Source organism: Syngnathus leptorhynchus, chromosome 4, assembly GCF_054491065.1.
Source record: "Syngnathus leptorhynchus isolate UIUO chromosome 4, UIUO_Slep, whole genome shotgun sequence".
Lineage (NCBI taxonomy): Eukaryota > Metazoa > Chordata > Actinopteri > Syngnathiformes > Syngnathidae > Syngnathus > Syngnathus leptorhynchus.
In genome coordinates, this window is record NC_141198.1 from 17,068,220 (window position 1) to 17,085,176 (window position 16,957).

General features: G+C 43.2%; 1 protein-coding gene across 1 annotated transcript in view; it reads left to right on the plus strand.

The window, feature by feature from the left end:
- trpm3 (transient receptor potential cation channel, subfamily M, member 3) overlaps positions 1-16,957 on the plus strand; it is a 76,806-nt gene that overhangs the window by 54,555 nt on the left and 5,294 nt on the right. The window contains exons 10-25 of the mRNA XM_085908975.1: positions 248-382; positions 458-508; positions 3,044-3,079; positions 3,219-3,359; positions 4,869-4,898; positions 6,486-6,778; positions 7,217-7,445; positions 8,758-8,961; positions 10,808-10,948; positions 12,206-12,334; positions 12,812-13,063; positions 13,729-13,903; positions 14,702-14,830; positions 16,304-16,454; positions 16,535-16,728; positions 16,815-16,947. Of these exons, the coding sequence (XP_085765101.1) occupies positions 248-382; positions 458-508; positions 3,044-3,079; positions 3,219-3,359; positions 4,869-4,898; positions 6,486-6,778; positions 7,217-7,445; positions 8,758-8,961; positions 10,808-10,948; positions 12,206-12,334; positions 12,812-13,063; positions 13,729-13,903; positions 14,702-14,830; positions 16,304-16,454; positions 16,535-16,728; positions 16,815-16,947 (2,423 nt within the window). The remainder of the gene's footprint in view (positions 1-247; positions 383-457; positions 509-3,043; positions 3,080-3,218; positions 3,360-4,868; positions 4,899-6,485; positions 6,779-7,216; positions 7,446-8,757; positions 8,962-10,807; positions 10,949-12,205; positions 12,335-12,811; positions 13,064-13,728; positions 13,904-14,701; positions 14,831-16,303; positions 16,455-16,534; positions 16,729-16,814; positions 16,948-16,957) is intronic.

The following is a 16,957-nucleotide window of genomic DNA, read 5'->3' on the forward strand; positions in this document are numbered from 1 at the left end:
ACGGCCCGCCACGTCATTTTATGTGGCCCGCAAAGACAAATTTGACTTTATGTCTTCACTAAAATTAATAATTGTCGTCACTTTTTAAAAATAGAGATATCGCTAGCAAGTTTTGTTACCATTCATCTTTTTAAATTATTCGAAATCTGATTTTAAAACTAGTTATTCAGTTATATTGGCCCTCGGAGGGAAACTAAACGACAAAAAATACATTTTACACCCCTGCATTAAACTCACGTCTTTTCAGGTTGGTTCCTTGGAGCAAGCCATGTTGGATGCCTTAGTTCTGGACCGGGTGGACTTTGTCAAGCTGCTGATTGAAAACGGAGTCAGTATGCATCGTTTCCTCACGTTATCCAGGCTAGAGGAGCTCTACAACACGGTAAGCTGATCCTTCACGTCGTCCACGTGACGTTACAGTCAGTTTGTTACCTTTTCCCTTCCTTTTTGATTGCAGAGGCACGGCCCGTCCAACACGCTTTACCACCTCGTCAGGGATGTCAAAAAGGTACGAGAATCACTTTTTCTCACACAGCCTCTGGGAATGTTGGCTGGAATGTCTTGTGTAGTCAAGACCACATGAAGCTTCTTTTGATTTGCCTTTGTATTTCTTGGTTTGGCTAGTCCTAGTTGCTCCTAACCCGCAAATAGAGGCCGGCTGGCCGGCCGGCCGGCTGTTTTCTTTCAGCCGGAGCTGCGTAGAGCTGTGCATGGCTCTCATCCCTCTGTCGACTTTCATTTACTCCTTCACTATTGACTCTGTTCTTTCTCGAAGGCACACACAGCACCATTGCAAACAAACGCCAGCGCGCATTAAACAGTCTTTTATTCGCAGACGTTTTGGAATTTGAGAAAACAGCTGTGGAACTGCTGTGAGGCTGAGAAGGAGTAACCTCATGTGTTTGTTTGTGTTGACAAGTGAAAATGCACAGTTTGCCACATTTCTCATTTCTTCCCTATGCATCGCAATCATGTTAATTTCATCGTGCAGATGATGAAATGTTTTCATTCACTTGTTGCAAGTTAAACCGGCGCCATTTGCATCATGTTTTTTTGTTGTTGTTGTTGCGCACACAACTTGATTGGAACGTAGCCAAACGCTCGGTCCGTGGCAATTTCGAGTGAGCCCTCGGTTGGGAATTAACAGAATCAGCAGCGTTAGCATTAGCTGCGGTACATTAATTCAAGCGGTACTGATTGCAGTAGCCTTGCATCCTGCGTCGGGAGTTCCGGAAAAGAATGGATGCTGCAATCGCACTCTCCCTCTTTATCTTCACACGCGACTCTGATGCGAAGAACCTTTTTGAACAAGCCCACCTACACACACATACAAATGAAGACCATGGCGAGATATCCCTGAGCTATTTAATATCCACAAGAGACACTTTAATTTGTAGAATGGCTGAGTATTTTTGAGTGTTTTCTGTTCTGCCTTCATATACCACAAGGGGGGCGCCAAAGGCCATGCTAACAAAGAATTGGTGTAATTGGTGTCAATGAAGTATGTTGAAATGAGTCTGGACTAGTCTTGTTCTTCGTTAAGTTTAGCCTGGGTTGATAACAGAAGTGATGAAGAGTATCAAACCATCGGTCAATCGTTTTTTTTTTTCGGAAGGGTAATTTAAGAGTAATGTGGAACTACACCGCATCTCCGTTGTCGGATTTTAGCGCCTTCCCCGGATTGAGCGTTCGCGGCCGCTGTTCTTGTTCACCTCGGCAGACTTTTTGTAGATATTTTGATACCGAAGCAGGTGTTCTTCTGGTAACTGTTGCTGAAGGTTGCTCTCGGGTGTGCTCCAATCATTACACAGTGAGAAACAGACAGATTGGCTTTGTAGGCTGCAGCTGCTCAAGCAGAAATGGACTTTCCTGACCAGTAAATGAACAAAAGGTGGCTCATGCTGGTTGTCACCATCCTTCCACATCTCGGCACAGAAAGTAACCTGCCGCTTTGACTTGTTGCGTTTGCGAGTTAGAGTATGACAAACATGGCATCTTTATTAAATTATAATTGATAATATAATATAAATATCACGGCATGTGTCTCTTCATGACACTCTTTTGAAACACTTCAAATAATGCCTGCAATTAAAATTATTTCTAAGACTTTCTTCGTTACGTGAAACAGGTTGGGGACCGATGAAATTTCTGAGAAAATATTCCAACGGATCACGTTTTAGTCGACTACAGAAAAACAAAACCAGTCGATCATCAAGCCTTTGTCTGGCCCGGATCAGAAGCGGACCACGGGTGTCAAACTCAAGGCCCGGGGGCCAGATATGGCCCGTCACATCATTTCATGTGGCCCGCGAAGGCCTATTTGCATCAAATTCAAGTCATTACTAAGATTGCAAATTGTCTTCACTTTTAAAAATCTTCTTTTTTTAAAATATGTTTTCACGAGTCTGATTTGAAAATGAATTATTTGTCAGTTTGTAGCTTTCGCTGAGGCGTTCACACATTTATTTGGGTTGACAGTCATAATGGCTGACTACGATGCGGCCCGCGACAAAAATGAGTTTGACACCCCTGCGTTAGACAATCCTCAAATTGTGCTTGATTGTCGCTATGTGTATACCTCGCCTAACTAAGCGGACATCCCTTGAGGTTAAGTGTTCCGTGATAATGAATTAAGCAGCGTCAAGGGTTTATGTCAAAGGCAAACATCTTATCTTTGATTCCTCCGTCTGTCCCTCCTTATATCACCAGTCTCTTCCAGACTAACATTTTTTTCTCCTGCTTTAGTCCCTAAAAGAAAATGATTCAGCTTTTAAAATGAAGCTAAAAAAATCAATCCTGATCTTTAAAATGAACAGCCTTTCATTTAAGGCCAGACATGTGGACATTTGATCAATGTCTGCAGCCTCGCGAGACCAGCCCAAATATTGGCTCTCCTTCCAATGTAAAGCACGGACTTGTTGAAAAAACAATTTTGTGCCAAGCGCTGGAAGAGAGATCTCATGCGTCGTGTTTTGTGTTTCTCATTTCCCTTGCTCGTGCTTATCGTGCGTTCTACTCACTGACGCTGTGTGTTCTTTCCAAGCGAGAATATCCAGGGTTCAGTTGGATCTACTTCAAGGTGAATCCAATAATCACGCGTTCTTTCATAGCCAAACTCAGTTTGATGTGGATTTTTTTTGTGTTGTTGTTGCAGTGAGTGTGCACATTACTTGCCTGGCCAAGAGGTTGTTGCCCATTAACGCTGCTCACTTTTGCAGGGAAACCTGCCTCCAGACTACCGGATCAGCCTCATCGATATCGGATTGGTGATTGAGTACCTAATGGGCGGAGCCTATCGTTGCAACTACACCAGGAAGAGATTCAGGACTCTGTACCACAACCTTTTTGGACCCAAAAGGGTAAGCAAATTCATCTCATGTTTCTTCAATGGTCATTCTTTTTATTTCATATATAGGCAGAATTTTTTTATATATTTAGATCTATTTTTATATATTTATATTTATTTTATATATATATATATTTTTAGTATTATTTTTGTATTTATATTATTTTGTCACTACTTAAATCATTATTATTAATCATTACAAATATATCCTATGAGCAAATTAACCCTGATAAGATGAATAATGTGGATGCATTGTAAATAATAAATAATAAATCAGTTGTCACTTTTGTAATAAATCATGATATAATATGCAAAGCAGGGACTACAATATGTACTCCAGGGCAAATTTAGCATGTAAAGTTCAGTGTTTCTTGCGACATGCCTGACTGGGCAGCAAGATCACGGCAACCTTTGCCCATAATTATACTTTTATTAGCGTTTTTGCTGCTTTCGGCGCACAAATTGGAATTTCCATTCTTTTAAATGGAGATAGATGTAACATGTTTTATCTGATCATTGTAACGTGTAACTTTGGATACTCAATGTTATCATTGACGCGAATGCTAACAACCTGAAAGCTGTCCAGTCTTGTGCACTGATAGCCAGCCGCAAGAAAGCTCTAATCTGTTGTCGCCAAGGGTAACGACAGAATGATTAACCTATCCACGTTATTTTGAAGCTGGAATTCTGATGTAAGGTTAATTAAGGTCAAACTATTACAGACTACCGTTTTATATTGATGCTGTGTGTGTGTGTGTCATTGAACTCACATTGATATTGATTGTAAGTGTTGTCGATGCAGCCAGTACCACTCATCTCACTTGGCCATTAGAAACCACTTAGCAAAAGACTCATTACCCGCTCCTGTGCACCTTATAGTTGGCTTTTTTTTTTTTGTGGGCCACCCCATGCACACCTTCATTATGCAGTCCATTCCTCTTCAATCCCCTCAACTGGGTTCTTGCATTATACATGAAAAAAAGAAATCTCACAATGTCTTCATTTTGCTTCATGGTCCGGCCGTATCTGTCATATGCTTGTTTATCTATTTGCATGTCTCCAATGGAAGCAACAAAAGCAGCTTGACGGAGGAAGATGGAGTAATGCAAAGCTATTTTGATGCCGAGGGACTCCGTTTCTTATTTTGCCTTTTTCAACGCGAGCAAAAGCTGTGATCACAATCACACGCTCATACGCACGCACATGAACACATTTTTTTTTTTTTTTAAAGGAACAAAGCCCTTAAATAGATGCAGATATCAACCCCCCCGCCCGCCCCCCAAGGAAACCATGCCTATTTTTACCAACTGGGATGATAGCTCATGAATGCATAATGCAAACATGGCCTTGTTTTTAGTACAGATACACAGTACGCTGTACTAAACCCACCGCTCTGCTTCAAGAGAGGTTGTAGCTGTGCACATACGTAGCAGCCTGTCTTTTCACCAGCAACACATTGCTCCATGAAAATACATCCCAAAAGATGTTGTTCAGTCTGTTCATGTTCTTGTTGCTTTTTTAGCCCAAAGCCTTGAAACTGCTGGGGATGGAGGTGAGTGTTGCCATCATGGTCATGTCTTCACCGCCCGTCCTTCACTTCCTCCTTCCCCTCCTCTAAAGTGTTCTTCCAAATACGTGCTGGTCTGTGTTTTGTCCCTCGGTCAGTCAGTGTCTTCTTTTTTCAAAAATAATCATCACTGTTTTGTGGCTCCCGACTGTTTAAATGTGTCAGTCATGTCTTTGGAGCCTCTTCTCACAAGAGTTTTTAGTAGGATTTCATACGAAAAGTAATACACTGTACTTAGCAGAGGTGGGCAAATACTGACGGAAAATCAGTGACGGAGGGCAATACCCTCCTACGGTACTTAATTTATTAAAAAAACCAACTTGTTTTAAAACTCTGCCAAAATACAGTATAAAATTCACCTCTGAAGTTGCACAAAACCTTTGATTTACTTTGCTGCGCTAGCCATTAGCATACTGAAAAATATCTTACCATATGTTTCCTTTAATGTTTTGACGGTCATTTATATTTATTATTTATGATATATATTGATGATTTTTCTCGATAATTTGACATTTTCCATGTTAAAATCTTAATGAGTCCTAATTTGCGCCTGCTAGCTGAGGCAGTTTAGCTTAAGGGGTGGGTGAAGTTTTTGTACCGAAGAACCAGACGTTGGCCAGGTCATTTCTAAATGAGTATTTTAAAAAAGTGTGAAAAAGTTTAAGCAGAGAATCTCTTCCGCCCAGCTCCTTCAGAGGGATTCCAATGTTTAATCAAGCTAGCTAGGAGCCGTAGACGTAGGTATAAAAAAAACAATGTATCCGCTATGGTCAATAAAAGATTTCCTACGATGACAGTTTGCCCCTTTAACTAATAGTGTCCCAAAATGGTTAGAGTAGATCAGTTGTCACTTTTGTGAAACTTTCTACTAAATTCTTGTGAGAACGCATTTGTCTGAGCTCACAGTTTCCCCGAACTGAATGAGCAATGACCGACGTCATGTGTGATTCCGCACTATGTAGTAGCTGCAGTTTTCTGTGAATCATGTATTTAAAACAACAACAACAACATGCATGATGTTTTGTTTATTCTCTTCACGTGTGCCTGTCAATGTCGCTAAACCAAAACACGTTAGCTTGTTATGTTAGCTGACTGCATTACAGGCTATTCATTGGCCCGGTTTTGTTTCAAAGCATGTACAATATCTAGAGTGCTACAGCTAGCCACTAGATATTTACAGTTGAAAATTAATCTTAGTAAAATGACCATTTTTGAAATCAATCCCTCCGTGATGCCGTGTTCGGCTCTAGCTAGCAGTGTCAGTCCAGAGACAGGAATACACTACCCAAGAGACTTTTTCAGACACAAGGAGGGCAAATGAGATTTTGATTTTTTTTCCCCACTTTTTTAAAGAAAAAAACTCATGTGGAGATAAGCAACATGAAAAAAATCCCACACGGACAAACATAAACATGTCATTTTCATTCATATCTAGTGTACTGTACGCGGAATTGAAAGTGGACAGGGCCCCCAAATTTGCTCTTTTGATTGATGGTAATGAGCATCATCCATAGTCTACATAGCTGTCTATCTTTTCCTCCCCTCCTGTCACATGTCACGGATCCCCACCAGGATGACATGCCGATCCGTAGGGGCCGCCAGAAAACCACGCGCAAACGAGAGGAGGAGGTGGACATCGATTTGGACGACCCCGAAATCAACCACTTCCCTTTCCCCTTCCACGAGCTGATGGTGTGGGCCGTGCTGATGAAACGGCAGAAGATGGCGCTCTTCTTTTGGCAACACGGCGAAGAGGCAATGGCCAAAGCCTTGGTGGCGTGCAAACTGTGTAAGGCCATGGCGCACGAGGCTTCCGAGAACGACATGGTGGACGACATCTCTCAGGAGCTCAACCACAACTCCAGGTGGGTGTGACAAACCCGTACTTAAATTCAAAATAATAATAAAAAGATTCAAACAAATAATGACCCATATTTATAAGAATATATGGCTAAAGAACTGAAAAAGAGAAGTTTCATATAAGTTTTAAGCAACATACTGAGATGTTTCTATTTTGCCAATCTCATATTGCTAAATAAGGCAACATACTCTTGAAAACGTCTCTCAGCATGATGTCGTGTGTGTCTACTCCAGCCATTTCTATGTGCCGCTGACTTTTTTTATTTCTAAAAGTCCTCTCTCGTGTGATGGCGTTTTTATGCAAATCTAATTTCGAATGTGGAGCAGATGGTCAGTGATGCCTGGACCAGTTTCACGTAATCCTTACATGTGGTGACAAGGCACAACACTCCCTCTGTTCATGTCTTTATGCGTGCGCTTATGTTCCGCATACTATTTCCTAGAGAGTTTGGCCAGCTGGCTGTGGAACTTCTGGACCAGTCCTATAAACAGGACGAGCAGATGGCCATGAAGCTCCTGACGTATGAGCTGAAGAACTGGAGCAACGCCACCTGCTTGCAGCTGGCGGTAGCGGCCAAGCATCGCGATTTCATCGCCCATACTTGCAGTCAGATGTTGCTGACCGACATGTGGATGGGACGTCTGCGCATGCGGAAGAACTCGGGACTCAAGGTAAGGGAAATAATCATTTATGGACCCTTGAGGCTAAAAATCCAACACTTAAGAGCATAATGACTCGAATCAGCCGCAAGCTGTGAAACTTTTCATCCTGCTGATTCTTTTCTGAAGCCACGGGCAATGAAAGAGTTGACCTTAATTACTAGCAAACCTTCAAATCCTGTCCCATATATTTTGGAGCTGTCGCTTTGGGGCCGCGGACACGTATTCACTTTAACTGCCGACTCAATATTTGCATAAATCTCCCCTTTCAGGTGAAAATCTAACTGGGCTCTTTTTCGGTTCGTTTTGATGGGTGGAAAAGACACTTGCCGGGAAATGTTTTGACTTCCAGATGTCCTGCGGTGACAGTTTTCATTTTGACAAGCAGTCGGTTTCTGGGTTGCCGGGGGTGCAGTCAGCGCAGGGTGGAGGGGGGGGGCGCACCCTGTCTCGGTTTAGCCTCCCGGAGCAGGAGGCACCGGGGAACGCTTCAAGTATTCCTTGACCTTTGAGTGTACTGCCAAGGCTCGCGGGAGTGGAAAGAGAAAGTAAGCACGCCACAAGTAGAACAAACAAGATGCCGTGCCCTCGGGGTGTCGTGACATCTCGCAAATAACGCTGTCCAAATATTGTCAAATAAAACGTTATGGCCACGACGGTAAGCATCCGTACTCGATACTAGAACTCATCAGGTTGGAGTCACCGCAGGCTAGGAACACCATCACGGAGTTGACACTATCGATTTCAACGCCACGTTCAAGTCTGACGTCTTTTGATTCTCTCGACTAATGACAGACGCTCGGTGCGCTAGCGCGGAGCCTGGAAGTCGTACTGAAGCGAAATGAATGACTTGCCCTCCTTCGGATTGATGGTCAGGCATGTCGCCGGGTCGCGGTTCTTCCATCGCAGCGGATGGGGAATAGTCGACTTTGCGTTTGGCCGCGTTGCCGGGTCTTAACGACGTGTCGGTAATGTCACCTCGAGTGTGTGTTGCTTGCTTCTGGCGACGTATTACCATTAAGATCCTCGTTGCCATGCTTACAAATGACTATTGAGTGTTCTGCGCATTAAAAAGCGCTACGACCGATTACGAGAGCAGCTTCCGGCATCTTCGATCCATCTTCTTTGCCGTTTTAAAGTCTTTTCCGAGCACTGTACTGCATCCGCAAAGCTTCCTTGGATGACTTCCACAGCGACGGCCTCGACGGCGGCCCCGACCCAGTTTATGTGTCACATGATGATCAATGCCGCATATCCTAACGACCGCATGGCTGCTCGTGAAAGCGCTCGTTTCCATCACATCTGTCCCCCCCCTCCCCAACAGGTCATCTTGGGTCTGCTCCTGCCGCCGTCTATCCTGAGCCTGGAGTTCAAGAACAAAGACGAGATGTCGTACATGCCCCAAGACCAGGAGGCCTACTTACAGGAAAAGGAGGAAGAGGAGCCCGAGAAGCCCGTCAAAGAGAAGGAGGAGGAAGACATGGAGTTCACAGTAAGATCTTACTGTGAGGCGCAGTACAACTCCGTGGTGAGAGAACCCACCTCAGCCCTGCATCTCAGAACCTACACGCGATTCTCGTAGTCATGTCCCAAAAAAAACAAACGCAGTTTCATTCTGCCGGCAATGACAATTTGTTGCACACAAATCTCCAAACGCACACAACACGGCCAAGCTTCCCGTTCTTCGTTGACGTTGGAGTTGTAGCGTCTCTTGTGGGTTTTCCTCGTGAATGTTTCTCCTTCCGTCGATATCCTCCTCCCCGCCTCTTGTTCTCGTTCAACCCCCATCCTGTACCCCCCCCTCTCCTTCCCTCCCTCCCTCCCTCTTTCCAAGATGAGGTACAGTACAACGCTAGCCGATAGCCGCCCGTCACGCTCACCACGGCGGGCCGCTCCGCATGCGGGCTGCCGAGCATGGGCCGGCCCGGGATTTGCATTCATGTTTCCCGTGCGTGCCTGCCGCTGCACATCTGAAATCATCCAGAGTCTGAGCGAGCACCTTCTCACAGCTCCATCGACGTATATAAAAAGACTTGGATGCCGGGGCAGCACTTGGACGTTTTCCCAGTTCAATCTAATCAGTTGAGGAGATATATCAGGATCCGGCTTGCGCACTAAAATCAAAAGTGCCAATTGATTTGTAATTCGCAAGCTGGATCTTATATTGTCCATTTAACTGATTGCATTGAAGTTGAGCACCTTTCAGCACCACCACGCTCTTTCCCCCCCACCCATCCGCATTCAGCTCAGCCAGCAAGCCGGGGCACAAAGAGACACGGACGCTAAGCACGTGTGACTCAAGAAGAAACGAAATAGAACAAATAGATTTATGCCCGATTCAGTGTACAGAGCCATCGAGCAAAATACGTCCATTTCAAAGAAAATGAGCTGTGTTTTTGTTGTGGACGTGACCTATAAGAGGCCTGCACTTAGAGGACACATTTGCAATTTTGTCCTGGCTTGTGATACCTAATAATTTATCCAGATCAAATATAGAAACCAAATAGAACGGCTGTATCAAACAAATATCCGCCAAAAATATTCAATTTAATCCTGATTATTACTTACACTAAAACCAAATTGTAGGAAGTGCTTTCTCGAATGTATTTTTATTTTTATAAATACTTGAAAGTTTCTTTGACTCACATAAAAAAAAAATAAAGCTTTTCCAAGCGCATTCTTCGACAACCCGCCGATGTTCTCAAATGACTCCATCGCTCAACGCGCAGATTGCTGATCAAAATGTTTCATACAGCTGTTGCATTGGATTGCGTAAGATGGTGTGGGTGTACCTAATAAAGTGCCCATTGAGTGATATATCAATTCCAAAGATATAAACTCTCTCAGAGGCCTGATAAGATTGAGGCGTGAACCCCCTTCTCATGGAAAATAGGAATTGTGTCCCAGATTAAAAAAAAAGAGATTTCAATGTCTTCCTTTTCTGTCCTCTCTTTCTGTCTTCTCCTTGTCCCTTCTGGTCCGTCTTGTTGTCTGAGACACAATCCATGAGTGTGCGTCTGTGCGTCATTGTGTGTCACCAGCATTCACTCACCTCAACACTCACCTCAAACACACATTTCACATTTTGGAATGAAGACATTGCTTGTGCTTGCTTTGATCGGATTTGACAGAATGATAAATGATGAGGTTTGTGTACTTGCCTCCAAAGTAACCCTTTATTCTCTTTGTGTGTTTATTCTCTTCTTTCTGGTGTTCAACACTCCCCATCCACCCGCTTTCCTTCGACATGCTTGTCTTCCCTCCTCCTCGGCCGCATTGCATTTTCCTCCCACTCTCTTCATCCCTTTATCCCTCCCTCCTCACCGCCCACGTTGCTCCTCGTGGGGTTCCCGTGCCTCCCCCTCCCCCACCAGGCGATGCTGGGGAAGGTAGCCACGGAGACGTCCAGAAAGAAGGACGTGGAGGAGGTTCAGAAACGTCACCGCCTCATCCCCATGGGACGCAAGATCTACGAGTTTTATAACGCTCCCATCGTCAAGTTCTGGTTCCATACGGTCAGTTTGTGTTCCAGCACAAATGTACTCACCATCACTGTCAATCCAAATCCTCCTTGACCCAACCGTGACCTTTGACGCCATTTTACACGCAATAGATTCTGCACTATTGGCTTAATCCACATCAGACCGCGCTCAGTTCATTCATGTAAAGTCCCTCCCTCGTCACTTCCGGTGTACCCCAGGGCTCTGTCCTGGATCCCCTACTGTCACTTTTCATAAATTTGATATTCTCCTTCATTGCTTCGCAGATGGCACCCGGCTGTAATTTTATGTCCTGACGTACAAAACCAATCAAAACAAAAACAACATGATGTAAAGTGTTTTGAGTTATTACGTGTGCACTTAACGGCCTTGTGTGCTGATTTTAGTCTTGCCGGTATCACACGAATTAGCTTGCATCAACTTTCCTTGAAGAGACGTCACTGTTTATTTTTCTTTGATCTCATTTCCCGCCTCTGGTGATTTACCTTCCTCTGATTCCTTTTGTATATTTTATTAATGCACTTGTGTGACCTTCTTTGGCTTATCGTTATTGTTGTACACTCCTTAGCACCCTTTACACAGATCTTTTTACTCATTTAATTTGGCATTGACTGTCTAAAAACCAAAAAGAAATCATGGTTCCCTTTTTACTTCCGCATAAGTTCTGATTTGAATACCATTTCCTCTGGTCTGCACGGTGATGAGCTACAGTCCATATTACAAGTGCCGTCGAAATCAAATCAGTCAGTCGATGACTGATGTTAATAGGCGCAGCCTCGGGAGACGCGTAATGGACATTTTCAGGCCAAGCGTGCAGGTAGAGTGGTGAGATGTCTCGACATTAAATCTCTATTTTGGGGGATAGTGTCACTCGGTTGGTGAGCAGTCATTAAAATAAGTGTCACGGCAGCCAACCAGTTAGCGGTTGATGCTGCGGGCACATCACACACTCATCACCTTCTACTCTTTTGAATTGTTAGCATACCAATCGCTAGCATGTTGCTATCAATTATCATTAGAAATAGCAACTAATTACAGGACAGAATTTCTCCTTATAAATTGGCCTCGCCACGTTCTTCACTCAGCAATCTGTCTTGGCGCTTTTCTAACCCAGGCTGCTAACTTGCTATATTTTTGCATGCTAGCATTTTATCGAATGTAATTAGAGATAAACCCTAATATAGAGCAAGATGTTAATTCCATACATGCCCTAACATTTTATTTGTTCAGACCACTGCTTGATCCTTTCTCAGCATTTCTTTTGTTTTACAGATGGCCTACGTGGGCTACCTAATGTTATTCAACTACATTGTCCTGGTAAAGATGGATCTAGAGCCTTCGCCGCAAGAGTGGATCGTCATCGCTTACATCTTCACTAACGGCATTGAGAAGATGAGAGAGGTACTCATTGACGGGACACATGCACAATTACAGTATGCTCAAATAATCATAAACCAAATTTTTTATGATGCGCTTTAGGAGAGTTGGTCAAATAAAATACAAAAAATAAAGAGGAAAAACCAACAATATGTAGATTAATGAGACTACGGAGTGTTAGGTTGTGACCTGCTTGTGCTGTAAATGTATGAAAAGCATTCATCAATTTGTCACATCCATTTTTCCATCACTGTACTTTTTGAATGGGTGATCTTACACTGCCCTCTACCGGCAGTTAATCTCCAATTTATTTTCAGACTGCAATGTGGTTACTGTCCACACAAAGCCTCCACAGCAATCCAAATTGTAATGTAAACCACAAAATGTTTTCTTCGTGTCTCCGCCTCACATTAACGTATTTACCTTTTTTTCCTTTACCCATTTCAGCCTTCTCTTCTGGTCTTCCTTCCCAGCTCTAATTCTTCTCTAACCCTCTTCTAGATCCTTATGTCAGAGCCAGGGAAGTTGTTACAAAAGGTCAAGGTGTGGCTTCAGGAGTATTGGAACATCACAGACCTCATGGCCATCCTGATATTTTCTGTCGGCATGGTTCTGCGTCTCCAGGAGCCCCCGCTCATGAACTATGGACGGGTCATCTATTGCGTCAACATCATCTACTGGTACATCCGGCTGCTCGACATCTTTGGTGTCAACAAGTACCTGGGTCCCTATGTGATGATGATTGGCAAGATGGTGAGATGTAGCTGGAGCGTGATCTCCTTTTGCTCGCCAATTTCCTTTCATTTCTGAATGCTAATAGAACCCTGAAAGCCACAATTACACAATGTTCCCGCCAACCATTTCAGGACAGAATGTGATGGGCAAACGCATTTTTCTCGGCAAGATGGGCTGAGATGAAAAATACGGTGGTCGTGTGATTATAGCCTAAGTTTGGTGTTTAATTAGGAAAAAGATCATGTGATGTTTGTTTTTTTGGGTTGCTCTCTCTTTGATGACAATCAGCAATTAGAGAGGGAAAGGCCTAACTTGCTCAGGTAATTGGCTGTGATGTTTTGGTTGCCTTCAAATCAAAGCGCTTCACAGGGAAAACAAGCTGGAATGCACGAAAGTTTTGGCATACACAAAAATAATGTGTTGATATTTAGATAGAATAATGTTCTTAACTCTCCCCGTGGGATGTTTTCATTTTGGATTTGTTATGGTTATTAATTCTGTGGCTTAATTTTGAGTTTTATTGATCAACCACGAATCTGAGTCCAATGAGAAAGATCAAGTGGGCAATCATGAATTAGTCAAATGGTTTCTTCAGATGCGCTGGTTTTTTTTTGTTCTTCCCTCTTCTTTGTGAGCCACCTGGGTCCTTTGATACTAACTCTCCTCTTCGCCCCTTCCGTCAGATGATCGACATGATGTACTTTGTGATCATCATGTTGGTAGTGCTCATGAGTTTTGGAGTGGCACGGCAGGCCATCCTTAACCCTAATGAAGACCCCTCTTGGATGCTGGCACGCAACATTTTCTTCATGCCGTACTGGATGATCTACGGCGAGGTGTTTGCTGACCAGATTGACCGTAAGTTCACCACCAAGAGCTCTTGACAGCAGAAGTAATTTTTTTTTTTCCCCCCAAGAGCTGAATTTGAGGAGGGTTCGACCTATAAAAAATAGTGCTTGACTGTTTATGGGGGAAAATAATCCAATGCTGTTTTCTGTGCCATAAACTGTATTTCCTGTCAAGTCTTTCGTTTTGGTACTAATTTGTCTTGGGCATCAATTGTTAATGTCACCTTAGAGCAGGGATGGGCAACTTAAATGTTGGAGGGGGCCACGAAAGTTAAGAACAAAATAACCACAAATGTTTATTTCCTCCATTGCAACAGGTTCTTGCATAAAATTTCCTCAAAAATCAACTGATGCAAAAATGCTAATTAGCATTGATATTTGTCCTGCATATCGTTCCAAATCAACCTAAAAAATAGTAGGCCTACTCATGTTGCAATAGTGCGGTATAAGACCCGAGTAATCACAACTAAGATGTGTCTGCTATCTAGTGGTCATTGGTGATATTGCAATTTAAAACTCCAGTTGCAGGCCGCATATTCAGAGTTCAACATTTGCAGATTTATTTATTTTTTTGGGCAATATTTGGGATTTCCGACTTTTTTTTCTGAAATTTCCCTCCATTTTTCGTAACTCGCCAGTTGCCCATCCTGGCTGTAGAAAAACACGAACTTGTACTTTATTGTAGTATAGACTGTGTTTGGTCTGTTTGTGTGCTGTTCTTTTTGTGAATATGTTTGCTTGTGCATTACGGGAGAGGAGTGGCCCAAAGAGAAGAGATCTGAAATAATGTTTTCATTCTGTGTTTCAGATATGCATAGTAGGAAGTTACAGCACAGGCTGAATGAAAAACTCTGGCTGGTCGAAAATTACTTACGAACTCTCGGAACCTGGCGTAGTAGTGGTGCATCCCACATTGCCCAGTGCTCTCAGAATTCCAGTAAATCTCCTCAATATAGATTGACTCATGATGACATTGACCGTAAATTCACTGCCCCTTGCTTCATCAACCTCACCTTTGCCACTAGAGGCCGCAAGTGTGCATGCGACACCACACACACGGTTGAAGTTGCCTCTTTGGTGCCTTGGGTCAGCTACTGTAGCAAATCCAGGTGGTCCTAAAAGAATGTGACATCATTTGTAATATAAATATTAGAGTACAACAAACTGAATCCAAATATTTCAAAAAGTAAGTTATAATCATCATCATAATAATAAGTAGGTACACCAGCATTTTGTAACATACTTGGGTTTTATTCAAAAATTTTCAAAGGCACTGATTTATTTTATTTTTTTATTATTCATAAAGATAGAAGAATAAGAGTGTTAGCTAGTGGACTGTAAAAATATTCAACTTTGTACACATCTTGTTAAAAAGCAATTTGAGTGAAAATTGGTAAAGTTATCAGACTGCAAAATGATGTCCATGTTTTTGTGGGGACCCTGAATTATACCAGGTTTGAATACACAATGGATATATTTTTCATATTTGGTCCACTTGTAGTTTGACCGAAGGCTACCTGCTGTCTGCAACTTAACCTTCAGTGGCAACCTTATAGTCATTATTCAACGGCAGTAACAATTTTTCAATAAGACGTTTGTCTGTCATTTTTTTGTTTTCTTCCATTTTAACAGCAAGGGCAACTATTGAAGTTCAAACTTGCGATAGTTCCTTGATGTTTCTTGCTCTCACTTCCGTCACTATAAAAAGCTTGACTCTAAGAAATACCATTGCCTGTCACACGAGCCACAGATCACCTTCTTTTACTGCTAACTCAGCATAAACCAGCCCCCCCCCCCCCACAAAAAAAAACAGAAACGCATAATAAGCAACTCAGTGCATCATAATCAGCCACCAGTCATCATGTGTAAACTGTTTTTTCACGTGGTTCAGTTGTCAGAGTTGGTACAAATTTGAAAAGCAAACAATTACTTCACTTCTCTGTCTTTGGGCTGCATTGTGTGAACAATTGACGAGCATGACCAGAATGAATCGGAAAAAGGCAAACAAGCCAAGAAGCGATGCTGAATGTTCCGCTGGTAATCGGCAGCAACTGAACCATCACGGATGGAAAAAACACAGAATGTATCTCACATACATTCCAAAGCAAGCGAAGCTAAAGCTAAGCTACTTGACATGCGACAATATATTTGAAACCGGAACCATGTGTTGAAATATATTGTCGACGTGTTTTTGTTTTTTTCCCCGCTCCCTCATTATGTGAAGCATAAAAACAAACATATGCTTGACAAAAACAAAATGCATTTTGTCTTTTTTTTTATGTTCTGCTTGCTTTTGTCACTATTAACATTCTGATCATGTCTTGCTTAATTGGCTTATTTGTGTGTCCTTTGCACTTTGTGTTTTTAGGCCTCCTTTGCATTTACCCTTTTGTTTTTTTGTGGTGTGCAGCTCCCTGTGGGCAGAACATCACCAGCGAGGACGGAGTGGTAGTCGCTCTGCCTCCATGTAAGACGGGCGCCTGGATAGTCCCGGCCATCATGGCCTGCTACCTGCTGGTGGCCAACATACTGCTGGTCAATCTCCTCATCGCTGTGTTCAAGTACGAAAGCCATTTCTCTTCCAAATGTCACTTTTGAAATGGCGAGGTCTCATCATCCTCCTGTGACTGTGTTATCGTAGCAACACCTTCTTCGAGGTGAAGTCCATCTCCAACCAAGTTTGGAAATTCCAGCGCTACCAGCTCATCATGACCTTCCACGAGCGTCCGGTCCTTCCTCCGCCGCTCATCATCTTCAGTCACATCACCATGGTGCTCAAGCACTTGTGTTGTCGCTGGCGCAAGCACGACGACGACGAGAGGGACTACGGACTGAGTGAGTGGCGCCGAAGCGCTCGTGTTTGAAAGCGCCCCAAAAACTTCTGGGTTTTAATTGAGCCTTCCAACTGTGGTCGCCCGCAGAGCTTTTCATCACAGAGGACGAGCTGAAGAAAGTCCACGATTTTGAAGAGCAGTGTATCGAAGAATACTTCAGAGAGAAGGACGACCGATTCCACTCGTCCAACGACGAAAGAATCAGAGGCACTTCGGAAAGGTGCGTCCGA